The sequence below is a fragment of the Chanodichthys erythropterus genome, chromosome 16 (genome assembly GCF_024489055.1).
Source record: "Chanodichthys erythropterus isolate Z2021 chromosome 16, ASM2448905v1, whole genome shotgun sequence".
Classification (NCBI taxonomy): domain Eukaryota; kingdom Metazoa; phylum Chordata; class Actinopteri; order Cypriniformes; family Xenocyprididae; genus Chanodichthys; species Chanodichthys erythropterus.
Genome location: NC_090236.1, coordinates 37,064,686 through 37,082,590, shown reverse-complemented (window position 1 = coordinate 37,082,590; position 17,905 = coordinate 37,064,686). Strand labels below are relative to the sequence as shown.

Below are 17,905 nucleotides of genomic sequence, written 5' to 3'. Positions count from 1 at the left end.
GAGGAATTTAAACAAATTATGTATACAAACTAGGGGGAAAAAGTTAACATTAATCTCACATATAGTGAGACTTGCAGTGATTCTCAATCTTTTCCTTCTTTGTATTTATTTTGTACGGCTCCATTCACTTTAAGGTTGAATTCTTGATCAAATGATGTTCATAGAAGGTCAGAAGGCTTATTTGTGTGGTTTCATTTCATTTTTAAATAGTGTCAGTCCAAATAATATTTTTCCTGAAATGCGTTTGCTTGTGAAAGTTTCACAGTTGTCTAATACGTTAATTTTATACCTTAGTTAATGTGCATTCCAACATTTACTATATTTTTTTATTTTTATCAAAAGTTATATATCCTAACAATAGGAGCTGTGATCTATCGTGAAAAACTGTATTTTATTAAAGGTGCAGTGTGTAATTTTTAGCGGCATCTAGTGATGAGGTTGCAAATTGCAATATAGAGAAGCTACGGTGGCCAACACAGGACAAAGATGGCGTCGTCTGAAACAGCAGAGGCTAACCAGTCAAGCAAACGCACTCTGTAGAGCAGTTTGTCCATTTAGGGCTACTGTAGAAACATGTCGGCGCAAAATACCGTCTTAACATGTAAGAAGACCCGTGGTGTATGAAGATAGAAATGGCTCTAAGGTAATAAAAACACAACGGTTCATAATATACACCACTGAAAATATAGTTATGTACATTATATTGCATTTCTGTCAATAGAGCCTCCGAAAATTGCACCTTTGAGTAACATTTATAAATGCTTTAAAAAGCTTATTCTGAGTTAGTTTATGCTAACATTAAAGTAAAAAAAAAAACTTATGGTAAAGTGTTACCAAAAAATCTATAGTTTGTAAATATTTTAGATTGTTTTTTTTTTTATGCTAAAAGGTAGATTTTATGCCAATTAATCAAATGTCATGACTGTACATGGCATGCTATTATTACACAATTTTGGGTTATATTTGTGGAAATAAATTATATAATAGAAATCAATTATTTGTCATTTATTTCCTGTCTAAGCACAGGATGAACAAATAGTGAAAGAGAAAACAAGTAACTATGTTACCACCACCCATACAACTAATTAAATAGCAATAATTGTATATAAACTATGATTACATAGAATGACGGCCTGAAACTGGTTCCACTGAAAATAAACTCCTCCTGTATTTACAGTATGCACTTGAAATAATAAGGCACTTGGTCAGAAACAAAAGAACAGATTTTTCTCTCTTTTTTTTACTGCACAAATTGTACATGTTGACTGAACTGAACTGAAAGAACACAATATTAGGCAGCGGTGGGATAACTCAGATCAAACCCTAAAAAAAGAAGGGAAAAAAAGAAGAGACACATACATGCCAGTGATAGGACAGACATTTTGAGCAGACAAGTGAGAATGAGAAAATGAACATTAATGCTTTCAACTTCAGTGACAATTAAGGTTGTAAGAAGAAGAAGAAAAAAAAAATATATCCAATGTTTCATTCATTTAAAAGTATTTTGTCTTATACAATATAAACCTCTGCATCAATACCAATTAAATTTAGACACCCTTTGAAAGAGTAATGGTTGAAGATAATTTTTACAGGTATTTAATATTTATATATATATATAATATCTTTATATATATTTGTATATACATATAGTCATTTAAGTTATTCTTCTCATACAAAAAGAGAAAAGTTGAGACTTTATTCCCCTCACAAAAGAAGAAGGAAAAAGGGGGCAAAGTAATTCAAGCTTCATACCCCCACAAGTGCTTTGCATCCCCTGCCACTGACCCATCATTCTGTTCAACATGCAAGTTGCAACAGGTCACAGTCCACCCATGTTTGCTCTTAACCAGCTGAATCCAAATACTGACAAAGAACAGCCACCATTTTTATGAAAAATGGGTTGCGAGAGGGCTTCTGCTTCTTCCTGCTACATTTGATCCTTACCATCTAGTTAGGCAAAGATCTCGAGGATGTGTGCATTCAAACAAAAGACAGAGGAAGATACAAGGATTCAACAAATCATCATCTTTGCTCTCAATTTCTACGGGACAGGGCTGAGAAGATGACAGCAGTCCATTTTTAGTATAGCCTTTTGGAATTTCTTCATCAAATATCTCCACCCAAGTGCAAAACCAAAGAGCTGGTGTCAAATCTCTGTATTCAATTTAAAAGTCCACAATAAGTTTGGGAAATTGCAGGGCAAAAAAAAAAAACTAAGTTAGCAAAATAAACACATTTAATCCAAGTATTGCATGCCCCCTAAGCGCACACTCGTCTTAGAGATTCGAAACTCAAAGCAGATCCCTGATTAAAGTGCACTCAGTAGCATGGGAGAGAGGAACGGAAAGCTCTAAAACCAGATTAAGTAGCTCTGGCTCATCTTCTGTGTCTTCAGTCAGATCTGAGAGAGCAAAATTTGCTGTGCCTGGCTTCGGCAAACACACACGCACACACACACTGGAGAAGAGAACAAAGACAAGAAGGATTGGACGGCCAGACGCCGATGACAGTCTATCAATGCGATGAAAAGACAAAGATTGCAGTCCGAAAATAACAAACGTCTCGCTTGGAGACAGACGCAGTTCAGATCACTGGAGAAAACTGATGAGGCCAGTGAAGGATGGTGCTGGTTTTTTTTTTTTTGAACAAGTAACACTCATCGTCTCAGTAATCTGCGGAAGGACTGGCTTTGAGTGTCCGCGCCGTCCCGTCACATCGCTGCGAAAGAAAAACTTAAAGTGGGCATGTTTGCTACAGCACACACGAGAAATGTCCTCTTCTACAAAACGCTGCTTCTAAAGATTCGTAGTTGTTGGTAAACTAAGGCAGCGTATTTCTCGATCGTCGGCTGTGGTCTTCCATGTAAAACTGGGAATGAAAGGCGCCCGTGTCCATGCTCGCATAAAATCAGTGGTTAATTGCATGTGTGGTTGCAAATGTATCAAAAAAATATGTATCTCAGTATCAGTTCTTCCCCTAAGTGATGTCTGTGTGTGTTTGTGTGGAGCATAAAGCCAGATTTTGACAATCGTTTCCCTCTCCCTCACACTGTGTGTATGTATATATAAAGCTGTGTGTGGGTTTGCTGCTGGCCTTTCAGTGTCTGTTTGTGTACCAGTGTGTTACTAGTATGTATGTGCTTAAATATATGGCAAAGAGCATGTGTGTAGGTGTGTGGCTCAGGAGGACATGCATTGCACATGGTCTGGCCCTCCATCTTCTTCATCAGAGGAATCTGGCGAGCTCCAGGATTCATCTGTGTCGCCCTCTCCTCCCTCCCCTCGCCGGGCCTTAAAGGGGAAAAACGTTTTCAGTGTATAGTTTTCGAATGGCTATGAAGAAATCAGATCGTGGAGCATGAAGTTAAAGGGTTAGTTGAGCCAAAAATTAATATTCTGTCATTAATTACTCTCCCTCATGTCGTTCCACACCTGTAAGACGTTCATTCATCTTCAGAACACAAATTAAGATATTTTTGATGAAATTCGATTGACAGCAAGATTCAAACGCCCAGAAAGTTACTAAAGACATATTTAAAACAGTTCATGTGACTACAGTGGTTCAACCTTTCAAAACGCTGCTTCATGAAGCTTTACGAATCTTTTGTTTCGAATCAGTGGTTCAGAGAGTGTATCAAACTGACAAAGTCATGTGAACTATTGAAATTTCGAAACACTTATGAAATAACGAAGCTTCGTTTACTGAAATCATGTGATTTTGGTGCTCAGAACCACTGATTCGAAACAAAAGATTCGTAAAGCTTCATGAAGTAGTGTTTTGAAATCGCCCATCAGTAGATATTGTTGAATAAAGTCATTATTTAGTTTTTCTCGTCACTTCATAACATTAAGGTTGAACCACTGTAGTCACATGAACTGTTTTAAATACGTCTTTAGTAGCTTTCTGGGGATTTAAAGTGTTAATTGTCTTGCTGTCAACAAAGGCCAATTTTGATTGCATCAAAAATATCCTAATTTGTGTTCTGAAGAGGAATAAAGGTCTGTGGAACGACATGAGGGAGAGTAATTAATGACAGAATTTTCATTTTTGGGTGAACTAACCCTTTAAGTATATTTAAGTGAAATACATAGTCAAGTTAATAAGACTATATTAGTAATGAAAAATATGTTAGAAGTGCGAATTCTCACCCGCTGAGGTCTTCGGTTTCTCATGTGTCTCATCAGGAACCAGAGGAGCTGTGTGTCATACTGGTCACCATGACGAACACTGTCTTCATCACGTTCTCGCTTGTTCTTCTTCATTACCTAAAAAACCACAATAAAATGCTAAACATTTATGGGGGTTTTTTTTGCCATTAACAAAATATTAGCTACACTACCATTCAAAAGACTTTGGGTCACGAAGATTTTTAAAGGTGCCCTAGAATGAAAAATTGAATTTACCTCGGCATAGTTGAATAACAAGAGTTCAGTACATGGAAATGACATACAGTGAGTCTCAAACTCCATTGTTTCCTCATTCTTATATAAATCTCATTTGTTTAAAAGACCTCAGAAGAACAGGCGAATCTCAACATAACACTGACTGTTATGTAACAGTCGGGATCATTAATATGTACGCCCCCAATATTTGCATATGCCAGCTCATGTTCAAGGCATTACACAAGGGCAGCCAGTATTAACGTCTGGATCTGTGCACAGCTGAATCATCAGACTAGGTAAGCAAGCAAGAACAACAGCAAAAAATGGCAAATGGAGCAATAATATCTGACATGATTCATGATAACATGATATTTTTAGTGATATTTGTAAATTGTCTTTCTAAATGTTTCGTTAGCATGTTGCTAATGTACTGTTAAATGTGGTTAAAGTTACCATCGTTTCTTACTGTATTCACGGAGACAAGAGCCGTCGCTATTTTCATTTTTAAACACTTGCAGTCTGTATAATTCATAAACACAACTTCATTCTTTATAAATCCCTCCAACAGTGTAGCATTAGCCTGTTAGCCACGGAACATAGCCTCAAATTCACTCAGAATCAAATGTAAACATCCTAATAAATACTATATTTACACGATTAGACGTGCTGCATGACGAACACTTTGTAAAGATCCGTTTTAAGGGTTATATTAGCTGTGTGAACTTTGTTTATGCTGTTAAAGGCAAGCGTGAGCTCCATGGGCGGGGAGCGTGAGCATTTAAAGGGGCCGCGCAGCCTAAATCGGCTCATATTTAATGATGCCCCAAAATAGGCAGTTAAAAAATGAATTTAAAAAAAATCTATGGGGTATTTTGAGCTGAAACTTCACAGACACATTCAGGGGACACCTTAGACTTATGTTACATCTTGTAAAAAAACGTTCGATGGCACCTTTAAATGTTTTTGAAAGTCTCTTATGCTCACCGTTCTATGTAGACGAAATTCAAGTATACATTTCTTTTAAGCCCCATAAAATTACAAAATTGTCTATCCCATAAAAGATTGGATGACAAACAATTGCTTGCATTTAAATCTTGGAAAAACAGAAATGCTTATTTCAGCTCTTGCTGGTGTTGGAAATGGAAAGTCTTGGCCCTTTATCCCTCTCTGTTAAATCTACCCTTTGTAATTTAGATGTTCATATGGGACAAGTCTTGAGTCTTGAGCAACATGTTAACTCTCTGGTTGGCACCTGTTTTTAATCGGTTGAGAATCATTGTTGAGAAACATCAGCAACACGTCTTGGAGGTACTCAAAAAGTTTCAGGGCGGCACAATTCACAATAAAATAACCAAAATGCTACTAACTTTCTATTGTCATGAAACTTGTCCTAATAGATTCCTTGGGTCATATTGAGAACATAGATACCAATTTTCAGGGTTCCCACTCTTTTTCAGCGATCATTTTCCAGGACATTTTCAATTTTACCACAACAGGAATAAAAGACTGGAATCACGTACTAAAGTAGCCTAATATATTGCTCTCTAAGTCTGTAAAAGGCATAGCTACAGTTTATTGCCATGACTCAACTATAAAATCAGTTTTTAATGTGAGCTCTTAATACATTGACTATGGAAGCTTGTTTTTCGTTTACATCTCACAATTCAAAGAAAAGAATTAAGAATTGCAAGACAAACTCCAGAAAATGTGTCAGAAAGATGACAAAAGATGTCAGAATTGTGAGAAAAAAAAAGGTCAGAATTGCATGATATAAACTTTAACATAAATTATGACAAATTGTTCTCGTTGCCAGAGTCAATCATTGGAACTATTTTAGTGTTTTGTTTTACTATTTGAAAATAAAAATATAAGTCAAAGACAAAGTCAGTGAACAACAAAGAAATCCATAACACATAATAAAATAGGTCTGCATTTACACTTAATGCACATATCTTTTTTGGCAGTAGGTTTTGGAAGATCATTATGTCTGCAAGACAGACTTTTTAGGATAAGAGATGGATTAAAAATGAACTCCCACACCTAACTGCCAGATAAATTCGTTTTGAAGATAAATTCTTCAATCAGTGGTACAAGAGGATGTGGTGCTGGTCCTTCAAGAGTCACTCTCAATCTGTCTGTCTATAAAGCCTATAAAAATTGTATTTTACTACAATTCAGTATGTGATTCTTAAATGGGGGGCTTTTTTTTCTTTCTTTTTTTTTTTTAGGATTCTTTAGCTAACCTAAGTCTCTGAGATCCTGACACCTTGCACTTCTGGAGACTCCAGGTAGGTTTCAGTTCTGGAAAATGGTGGCGCTGGAGACTAAAGGGTTCCTGATGGTTTCACACTTAATTCTTCACCTTAATTCTTAATTCTTTTGCAGTTAACATGTTTTTTCTTCTCCACTTTTGTCTGACCCAATGAGCATTTTGCTGATTTTCCCTGATTTTGCAATAGTTGGCATTTTGATTTCATTTAAAAACCTACTTTTTCAAACTCATAGACCATTGGTCCTGTTTTCACCAAAATCGAATCGTAGCTTTTTTAGACCATGCCAGCAAAAAGTTGTGTTGATAGACGAATCCGCTTTCGTACACCGCATCAACAATACTGAAGGCATGGTGCCACAGCGACTGAGGATGTCTCTCTGCAATGCTTTGGCATATTGACACTAAACTTTATATGTGACATAGTCACCTTACTGTGATCACACCACATCAATTTCGTAACAGCGACAACTATTGGCTAAAAGTGATAACCATTAAATCACATTACTAGTGATTGCATTTATGATTTTTCTGCCATTTTACCTGAAATCATCTTAATATGTCTTTAATTGCTCACTGTTCCAGTTGGTCTGATGCTCCCAGCCATGGTGGCATGACTTATCATTAATTTTAATAGTATTTCATATTACTGTTTTTAGTATATTTAAAAAAAAAAAAAAGCCTCGGTAAGCATAAGAGACTTTTAAGAAACATACCACCCATAAAAGGAGGAGCGACGACAGTGAAGGACGAGAGAGGACCAGGCCTGGATATTATTTTATGTTTTATTATGTTTGTGTGGCCAGCAGACATCCGTGAGGGTCTGCCGGCATTATTTAGTTTTGTATTTGTTTATTTTGGAATTAAAGTGGTGTTAAACGTTCGCCGGTTCCCGCCTCCTTCTTCCTTCTCTACAAACTGTGTTACATCTGACACAAATGAGACCACTAAACTTCATGTCATATGGATTATAGTGTAACATATCTTCAGTGGCAAAGTATGTACCTCTTTAAGTCCCTTTAGTGCTGTGGGATTCTCAGCAGTGGGTGCCCACAGCTTCACATCATGGTCCAAACCACTGGTGGCTAAACCTGGAAGATGAGGATGTGGCTCCAGACAGTTCACCTGGACATAGAAAGAAAATATTACTGGGATGGTAAAGAATACTACTACACTACTCTATCAATTTGTAAACCAGAAGTTAAAGATACTAGTCTAGATGAGTGTCTTACCACTCCTCCCCGGTCTCCCTCCATAAACTGAACCACACGAGCAGAGTTCTTATCCCATAGGTAGATGTGTCCACAGTCACTGCCGCTGACAACAAACTCACTACAGGGACCATAAAAGTTAACTCCCTTCACTGGATTTTCCAATAGCAGATGGAAAGAGGAAAAAAAGGGGAGATGGTTTCACAAAAACTGATTCTATATTGGTTATAACATGCATGCAAAATGCAATATATGCCTTTTACCTGTAGCATTGTTGCGGTGACCCTTGTATCTCCTGCGGTAATCCGCCCCATCACTGTGGCTGGAGTCGAAAAGGTAAATGTCTTCGTCATTGTAACTTGCCAGCAGCTCTGAAAGACAGTTCAATCATGGCACACTTTGAATGTTGCTACAACAGGTCATGTAACGTGTAACGTTTTTAATCAAAGTCATGAAACCATACATTCTGAGTCATACGTTTATTTATTACCTGTGCCATCATGGCTGTACACTAAACAGGTGATATTTGTTTTGGACTCGCTGGACACCAAGTGAGAGGGACAAAACTTCTTTAGAACGCCATTATTATCGTGTTCATTTATCTTTCTCTGGTCATAGATCCTATCACAAATAAAAACAGGAGGAGAGAGAGAGAAATAGTGAGTGATGCAGGACAACAGTTGCCCTTTGGTGAAACAGCTGTAATGGGTATAAAGTCTGACAGCTGCATCAGAAGCAGCTTGTGATATCAAAGACACAGAAATAAAATGACGTTGGATGTTAAGACATGTTTTCAAAACTCATTACACTCATAGAGCAGTTACAGACAAATGCAGAAGCATGACTTTGGTGCAAAGGAGGTGACATGTCAGTGAAGATGTTTGTCTCACCTGACATACTGGTCTCTACCACCCACAGCGAATTGATGCGTGTTGGCTGGGTTCACGAAAATGGTATACAGCCCAACCTTCTTTTCACCCTCCTTCACCACCACCAGTTTGCTGAGAGATTAAAAAAATAAACAAAGAAAAATGTGGGTCAATATAACAGAGTGTGTGCCAGTAAATTCATTAATTGCCTAAATTATTACATTATTTGCTAACTGCATTTTTTAAATTGTAATGTTCTCATGAATTCTCTGTAAGGCTGCTTTGAAATGATATGCATCGTGAAAAGCGCTATACAAATAAATGTGAATTGAATTACTCCAGTCTTCAGTGTCACATGATCCTTCAGAAATCATTCTAATATGCTAATTTGGTGCTCAAGCAACATTTCTTATTATTTTCAACATTGAAAATAGTTTTGCTTCCCAATATTTTGAAACAGATATCTTCTGTAACATTATAAATGTCTTCATTCCCATTTCCATTGCTTAAAAGTATTAATTTCTTAAAAAAAAAAAAAAAAAAAGTAATTTATGCCAAGCTGTTACTAAATGAGTTTTATAGCATTACTACTATACTGTTTATCTGAGGCACTTTGCTGAGGAGCTTATTGTCTTGTCCTCTGGCAATGTTAGGGCTGTTTGTGACATGACTTTGCACTCACTTGGCAGGTCTGTCTAAACGCAGGTCAATGCCGAACACCACTGCGTCTTCACCAGCGGAGAGGAAAGAGCAGGGAGAGTCTGGCTCCAGTGCAAGCTGAGAGAGAGGGAAAAAAAAATTAATAATAATAATAATAAAACAAAATCTTATTTTTAAATTGTATTTATCACAAGCATTTGTATGTGACACACTCATTGATTGTGAAATCTTTTTATATGTTGCCATAATCCAATAAATCTATCAGTTCTGATATTACACAGAAATATGTTCTACGTTCTTACAACACAGCATGTTTGAATGCTTGATTCTGATTGGTTGTTCTAAGCTGTTGATTAATGAACACATGTACTTGTAACGTTCCAACTAGGCTTGTGACGGTATCAAATTTTCATGTTGCGATTAATTGATGAAGCTTTTATCACGGTATACGGTATTATCACGATATTAAAATAAGTTGCAAAACAATTTTTGTCATAGTTTAACAGGTTTAAGAACTCTTTTTGTAATAAAACAAAAACAACTCTGACTGAAAATTTCAAACAGATTAAAATGCAAAAGAATTAGGCTATAAAGAACAACAGATAACACTTTACTCTATTTAATGCATCAACTAAGATTGAGCAATAGCTACATTTGTTACAGAAAGTGTTATTTTTGGTTAATGTTAGTTTAGAAACACAACTGATCATTGTTAGTTTTATCTCAGGTCCATTAAATAAGTTATTTTGATTTTAGTAATGTTATTAAATCGTAACTAAGAAATTAACATTAATTAATAACAATTAATACTTTATAAGTATTTTTATTGTCAGTTTAGTGATAATGAACTAACATGTTAACTAATGAAGCTGTATGTTTTCAAAGTTTTACTGAACAATAACAAATAATCAGAACATTTCTAATCATTAGGGCATGTTGTAGTCCAGATTAAAATATAAAAATGTTTAGGTTTGAAAATAAATATCCTTTTAAGTCTTTTTTACGTATTTGGTGCTGTGATGAACAACACTGAGATTACAAAAAATGAATGGCTGTTTGAAGCATTTTAAAAACTTCACTAGCGCAGTTACTTTGTTTGCACGGTTTCCGTGGTAACCGCTGGGCGCTGCTGTTCCATCAGCGCCCTCTGCTGTCAGAGAGTGAACGTGTACTTTCATTCAGCTCGTCTCCTTCACTGGTTCCGCCATGTGCTTCTCGTGCACGTTGGGATTGTTTACATCTGAGCGCATGTCCTTTTGACGCAGAATACAGCGGTGTTGTGCATTTTATACGATTGATGGGTAAAGTATTAATTGCCTTATAAAAAAAATTAATAATTGGCAATAAATTATTATTTACGGTATTCTGAAGGGCCGACGATTACAATATCGTGCATATTCATTATCGCGATTTATCGCATTACCGAATATCGGCACAAGTTTAGTTCCAACTAGTCACAGATTTAAAACCAGTATGGTTTGAGGCAACCATTGAAATAACTGAGTCTAGAACAGTTAATTCACATACAACTTCATCAAAGTATTCCTATCAAATATACAATTAAAAACTTTGATGGTTGATCATACCTTATGAGCTGCTCCTTTGTGCTGGGCTACTCTTTTGGTGTTCTTGCAACGCTGTGTGGCAGAAAGCTCAGCCACTCTGATCTGTCCATCTCTGGCACACATGGCCAATGTGGAGTCACCGCTGTGTGGGAGGAACTTTGCCTGCGGACAGAATAATAATGAGTGAAGAAGATGCACTGATTTAAATTTCTACATTTTAAAATCTTCCTCTGGACATCTGAAACTAAGATGTTCACAGGATCTTAAAGGATTAGTCCACTTTCAAATTGGTCCAAAGTGGACTTCAATGGCCTCCAGATGGTTGAAGGTCAAAATTACAGTTTCAGTGCAGCTTCAAAGAGCTTTAAATGATACCAGACGAGGAATAAGGGTCTTATCTAGAGAAACGATCGGTCATTTTTGAAAAAAATACAACTGTATATGCTTTATAAACACGTGCTTCCACTTTCCATATTCTTCAAAAAGCTTACGCTGTATGTCCTGCGCCTTCCCTATTCAATTTATGGAACAACGCAACGCCAGTTTAGTTTTTTTCCGTAACCAGAATAGGGAAGGCATACAGTTGTATTTTTTTAGAAAATGAGCGATGGTTTCTCTAGAATAAGACCCTTATTCCTCGTCTGGTGTCATTTGAAGCTGCACTGAAACTGTAATTTTGACCTTCAACCGTTTGGGCTCCATTGAAGTCCACTATAAGGAGAAAATCCTGGAATGTTTTCATCAAAAACCTTAATTTCTTTTCGACTGAAGAAAGAAAGACATGAACAATTTGTATGACATGGGGGTGAGTAAATTATCAGGAAAATTTTATTTGAAAGTGGACTAATCCTTTAAGGGATAGTTCACCCAAAAATGAAAATTCTGTCATTAATTACTCACCCTCATGTCGTTCCACACTTGTAAGACTTTCGTTCATCTTCGGAACACAAATGAAGATCTTTTTGATGAAATCTGAGAGATTTCTGCCCCTCCATAGACAGTTACACAACTACCATGTGAATAAAAGCCTAAATTAAATCTGTTTAGTGCATAAAGCGATCATGTCTCTTCAGAAAATTTGGACTAAACCACTTCATATGGATTAGTTTTACAATCTCTTTTGAAGTGTCAAATTGGTAGTTGCATAGCTGTCAATGGAGGGACAGAAATCACTCAGATTTCATCAAAAATATCTTAATTTGTGTTCCGAAGATGAATGAAAGTCTTACAAGTGTGGAATGACATGAGGGTGAGTAATTAATGACAAAATTTTCATTTTTGGGTGAACTAACCCTTTAAAACACCTTTAGAGGGTCAACACAAAAAATGGTTTCGGTCCAACATACCCAACACAAATTTAACAAATCATATTCAAGTTGAAACAAAATTTACGGTCAAGTTAGCCTACATGACAAGGGCTAAACTATTGATGTGGCTTTTATCTAGTGTTTAATAATGTGTAGAGATACAAAACTTTTTTTGAGGTGAGTAAGATTTTTTTGAATTGCATTAAAACTGATTTTTTTTTATTATTATTAAATATTGATTTTTTTTTTATTATTACTATTTATCATGGTTTCCACAAAAATATTAAGCATGCACACCTGTTTTCAACTGTGATCAAAATAGGAAATGTTTCTTAAGCACCAATCAGTATAGTACAATGATTTCTGAAGGATCATGTGACGATAAAGACTTAAATTCAGCTATATCATCACAGGAATGAATTGTATTATGTATAAAAAAATAAAATAAATGCAGCCATGGTGAGCATAAAAGACTTCTGAACAGTAGTCTTCAAAAGCCCTAAATGTCGCCTTCAGCAGCATCAAAGAACAGGTTAAAGGAACAGTTTTCCCAACCTTGTCCCTCTCTAAGTTTTCCCATGAATGCTCTGCTGTTTAATTGAAATGCAGAGATTTTAGAGCTTCAGACATCCGCAGTCAGCTGAACTCACCTGGAAGACATTGCTCTTATGTCCGCTGTCAAACTCCAGCTCCGCCTTTCTGCGAGCCCAGTCCCAGATCACCACGCGGAGGTCATCGCTGCCGGAAGCCAGACGGGTGCCGGAGGGGTTAAAGTGGAGTGTGTTCACGCAGCCTGTGTGTCTCTCCAGACGGCCCTGCAGCTCCAGCCTCTGCACCAGACCCCGCGCCCCGCACACCCTCCGCACAAACTGGTGCGAATCGCGGCCGATCTCCCGGGCGCGCAGCGAGGGGACCGCGCACCATGAAGGACGACTCAGGTCGCACAGGTCTGCTCCCAGCCACGCTTCCATGGCTTGCTCGTCTTCTTCCTCCACATCCTCCTCCTCTTCGTCTTCATCATCATCGTCGTCGTCTGAACTGGAAGAGTGACGTGTGGCTCCGCCGCTGGGTCGATTCCTCTTCCTGGCGGATCTCTTACCTTCATCTTTTCCCCTCCCTCCTCCCTCGCTCTCTCTCTCTCCTTCTTCAGTGAGAGAGTACAGCCCACTGCCATCCATGCTGTCAGTGTCCTCCTCTTCTCCCGGCCCCTGCTTCTGCTCAGAGTCTGCCATGGGCCCGTCCTGACCACCCTCACTGCCCTCTGGGACTGAACTCAAATTTGCTGTCAAGAGAAAACTTGAAAAATTGGTGGAGCATTGCTTATTTCCATCTCACTGTCAAGGTGACTCCAATATTATCTTAATATTCCACCACATATACACAAACGCTTGGGGTCAGTAAGACTTTTCTTAGAAAGAAATTAAAACTTTTATTCATGCATTAAATTTAACAAAAGTGACACTCATAATTTATGTTTCGATTTCAAAGAAATGCTGATCTTTTAAAGAATTAGTTCACTTCTGAACAAAAACCTCCTGATAATTTACTCTCCCCCATGTCATCCAAGATGTTTTTGTCTTTCTTTGTTCAGTTGAAAAGAAATTAAGGTTTTTGAGGAAAACATTCCAGGATTTTCTCCATATAGTGGACTTCACCGGGGTTCAATGGGTTGAAGGTCCAAATTGCAGTTTCAAAGAGCTCTACACGATCCCAGCTTATCTAGAGAAACCATCAGTCATTTTCTAAATAAAAATAAAAATGTATACACTTTTTAACCACAAATGCTCATCTTGCACTGCTCTGCGATGCGCATGACGTAATCATGTTACAAAGGTCATGTGTGACGTAGGTGAAAGTACAGATGTCTACAAAGCGAATGTGCAAAGATTAGTCAAACGCCCTTTACAAAAAGGTAAAAACGATTTTGAACTCCACCTACATCATGCGTGATCTTTTAGGCGGATCGCAGAGCAATGAAAGATGAGCATTTGTGGTTAAAAAGTATATAAATCTTAATTTTTTTTAGAAAAATCGTTTCGTTTCTCTAGATAAGACCCTTATTCCTCGTCTGGTATCGTTTAAAGCCCTTTGAAGCTGCACTGAAACTGTAAGTTTGACCTTCAACCGTTTGGGCTCCATTGAAGTCCACTATAAGGAGAATAATCCTGGAATGTTTTCATCAAAAACCTTAATTTCATTTCGACTGAAGAAAGAAAGACATGAACATCTTGGATGACATGGGGGTGAGTAAATTATCAGGAAAATTTCATTCAGAGGTGAACTAATCCTTTAAATTTATTCATTGTGAAAAGAATGTATCATGGTTTCTACCAAAATATTAAGCAGCACAAACCACGTTAGAATGATTTCTGAAGGATCATGTGACAATGAAGACTGGAGTAATGATGCTGAAAATTCAGGAATTAATTACATTTTAAAATACAATTGTAATAATATTATTTCACAATATTACAGTTTTTACTGTATTTTTGATAAAATAAATGAAGACTAGGTGAGCATAAGAGACTTACCGACCCCAAACTTATGAACAGAAAAGTGTATGACAAAGTTTGGACTGTATTTGTTTCCATACCTGACTCAGGACTGGTCTGGGTCTCTGGCGCTGCAGATGTATCTGCCTCTCCTCTTCCTTCTCCAGGTTCTGGATCATCAGAACCACCTGGTAAATGAACCCCAGGCATAAAGAATTAACTGTATTTGCCATAATTTGAATAATGAGAGATTATGAGTATTTCACCCAAGACTTTATTCACTCTCTTATCATATTGACCCCATTTTATTTTCTTTCTTCCATGCAAACATTGACTGAGATGTTAAGAATATTGTCAATGCTGCTATACTGACCATAAAACAGAAGTGAAATCTGACAGAAAAGTCATTAAAATACAGCTGAAAAATACAGAGGGGATGATTCTCAGTTAAAGGGTTAGTTCACCCAAAACTGAAAATAATGTCATTTATTACTCATGCTCTTGTCGTTCCACACCCGTAAGACCTTCATTAATCTTCAGAACACAAATTAAGATATTTTTGATAAAATCCGATGGCTCAGTGAGGCCTGCATAGACAGCAATGACATTTCCTCTCTCAAGATCCATTAATGTACTAAAAACATATTTAAATCAGTTCATGTGAGTACAGTGGTTCAATATTAATATCATAAAGCGACTAGAATATTTTTTGTGTGCCAAAAAAACCCCAAAATAACGACTTTTTAACAATTTCTATTGATGGCCATTTTTTAAAACACTGCTTCATGAGGCTTCAGAGCTTTACGAATTGAATCAGTGGTTCAAGTCACGTGATTTCAGCAGTTTGGTTTTTTGACACGCGATCCGAATCACTGATTCGACTCAAAAGATTCATAACGCTCTGGAGCAGTGTTTTGAAATTGGCCATCACTAGATATTGTTAAAAAGTCATTATTTAGTTTTTTTGGCACACAAAAAATATTCTTGTTGCTTTATAATATTAATCTAGAACCACTGAACTCACATGAACTGATTTAAATACATCTTTAGTAGCTTTCTGGGCACTGAAAGTGTTAATTGTCTTGCTGTCAATGGAGGCCTCACTGAGCCATTGGATTTTATCAAAAATATCTTAATTTGTGTTGATTAAGATGAACGAAAGTGTTACAGGTGTGGAACGACATAATTAATGACGTTATTTTCATTTTAGGGTGAACTAACCCTTTAATAATGACTGAAATGTTGGTTTAGTCCCACACAAAGCTATTATATGACTTTAGAAGACAGACTATTGCTACAATATTATATGGCAGTATAAATCACTGTTTTTACTGTCCTCGTACAGAGGCATTCTGACTAAGATCTTCTTTTATATTTCACTCAGATGAAAGTAGTATGCGGTTTAAACTCCACCTGGACACAATTTTTAATTTTAAGAGAACTGGACTAGCTAAATCAAGTTGTTTACTCACCATTAGGGACACTGGATTTACCATCTGTATCGCTCATTCTGTCTGACTGTCTCTCCTAACAGAAGAGACCCTGAAGAAACAAAAGAGAAAAGAGTTTACACACTGTATGTTCACTAGATTATATTGATAAGACGACATATTTTGCATTGGTAATCAATGATTACTAGAGTTCTAATCAAAATGCACGAACATAATTGCCATTTTGACACATTTAAAAGGTGCTGAGCTCTCAGACTGACCCAGCCAGTTATCTGACAGGATCCCTGACATCAGCTAAAGGTGGCAAAATAAGCCTGCTTGCATGGTAAATACCTGCTCTAATCGCAATACCTTGTACAGTAACAAGAGAGTCCAAATGCAAACGACCCTGACACTGTTCATGCATTAGTAGCAATGCCACATAAAAACTTGACAGTGCGCAATAAACTGGCTACTACTAGCAAGTGTGCTAACTAATCTTAGCAATTGCTTTTGTGGCATTACCCTAGTCCAAAATAGAAAGCTAGAAGCCAGTTTTGCATGCTCACACGGCTCCTGGCAAGTTGCAGCTCTTCAGTTTTGAACAAAGAGAGAGAGATTATCAAGATTACCAAGACGTACCGACGAGTAAATATCGTGAGATGTGTCGTGCAGGAGAAACGCGCGTTCGACGCGTCAGTAACGCGTCTGTGATGAGCGCTGACAACATGTAAACATTGGTCGTAGCGAGAAAATGGAGAGCGGTGTTACCTCTGCTGTAGGCCCAAAGTCTCCGCACTTGTTAATCCTCTGCGCAGATTTTCCTTCTTCACCTTCGAGTCACGCGCAAACTGAAGCTCGACACATTAGTGAGATGCGCCTCGACACACTCACGCACGAGCGATCCAAAAACACCGCAGTTTTAGGTCACGTTTTTGGTCGTGCCCGCAGTGTTTATGTTTTGACTGATCTGCTTCGTTAGCACTTCTGTTTTTTCCTTTCTCTTTCCCTTTTTTTCTCTTTCTTTTTCCGGCAAGACGATCGTTCTCCGGAAGTTGGTGTGGATTCACAAACAAAGAGCTCGCGCTGATATACTGATAAATAATGTTCACGATAAAATATTACGTTACACACACACACAGGGATTTGCTCTGATTATTGTCTGATTATCACTACGCCATTTTGTATTTATAATGATAATAATGAGAACGAAACACAACATAGAACATTTAATAATAATTATAATAACAAACGTTTCATAATGTTTTAAAATAATTACAAAATTATTATTAGGCTATTATACAGATTCATCATCAATTATAAAAACAAAACAAAAAACAACATAGATTGTTTATAAAGGTACAAATATGGCACAATATCTAACCGTATTTAAAGGATTAGTTCACTTTCAAATTAAAATTTCCTGATAATTTACTCACCCCCATGTCATCCAAGATGTCCATGTCTTTCTTTCTTCAGTCGAAAAGAAATTAAGGTTTTTGATGAAAACATTCCAGGATTATTCTCCTTATAGTGGAGTTCAATGGAGCCCAAACAAAATGACAGTTTACAGCGATCCCAGAAGAGGAATAAGGGTCTTATCTAGAGAAACCATCGCTCATTTTCTAAACATTTTTTTTTTTTTTAATTATATAAGTTTTAACCATAAATGCTCATCTTGAACTAGATCTGTGTCCGAAACCGCTCCCTATCCACTATA

The 17,905-nt window shown here is 37.1% G+C and overlaps 1 protein-coding gene across 1 annotated transcript; it reads right to left on the bottom strand.

Moving 5' to 3' along the window:
• Nucleotides 1-958: 958 nt before the first annotated feature.
• Nucleotides 959-17,348, bottom strand: dcaf8 (DDB1 and CUL4 associated factor 8). Its single transcript, XM_067363451.1, has 13 exons — nucleotides 16,957-17,348; nucleotides 16,228-16,297; nucleotides 14,857-14,943; nucleotides 12,914-13,545; nucleotides 10,978-11,118; nucleotides 9,414-9,508; nucleotides 8,753-8,863; nucleotides 8,353-8,483; nucleotides 8,126-8,233; nucleotides 7,884-8,014; nucleotides 7,657-7,776; nucleotides 4,149-4,265; nucleotides 959-3,290 (listed from the first exon to the last, which is right to left on the bottom strand). Exons 2-13 carry the CDS (start codon nucleotides 16,262-16,264, stop codon nucleotides 3,180-3,182), a joined length of 1,821 nt encoding a protein of 606 aa, XP_067219552.1. The 5' UTR covers nucleotides 16,265-16,297; nucleotides 16,957-17,348; the 3' UTR covers nucleotides 959-3,179.
• Nucleotides 17,349-17,905: the final 557 nt, after the last annotated feature.

Excerpts from the sequence above, each read along its gene's own strand:
- dcaf8 (XM_067363451.1), bottom strand. The coding sequence starts at position 16,264 with ATGAGCGATACAGATGGTAAATCCAGTGTCCCTAATG. Across the intron at positions 8,484-8,752 it reads GGTAGAGACCAGTATGTCAG|GATCTATGACCAGAGAAAGA; the intron begins GTGAGACAAACA and ends TATTTGTGATAG. Across the intron at positions 7,777-7,883 it reads AGGGAGACCGGGGAGGAGTG|GTGAACTGTCTGGAGCCACA; the intron begins GTAAGACACTCA and ends TTCTATGTCCAG.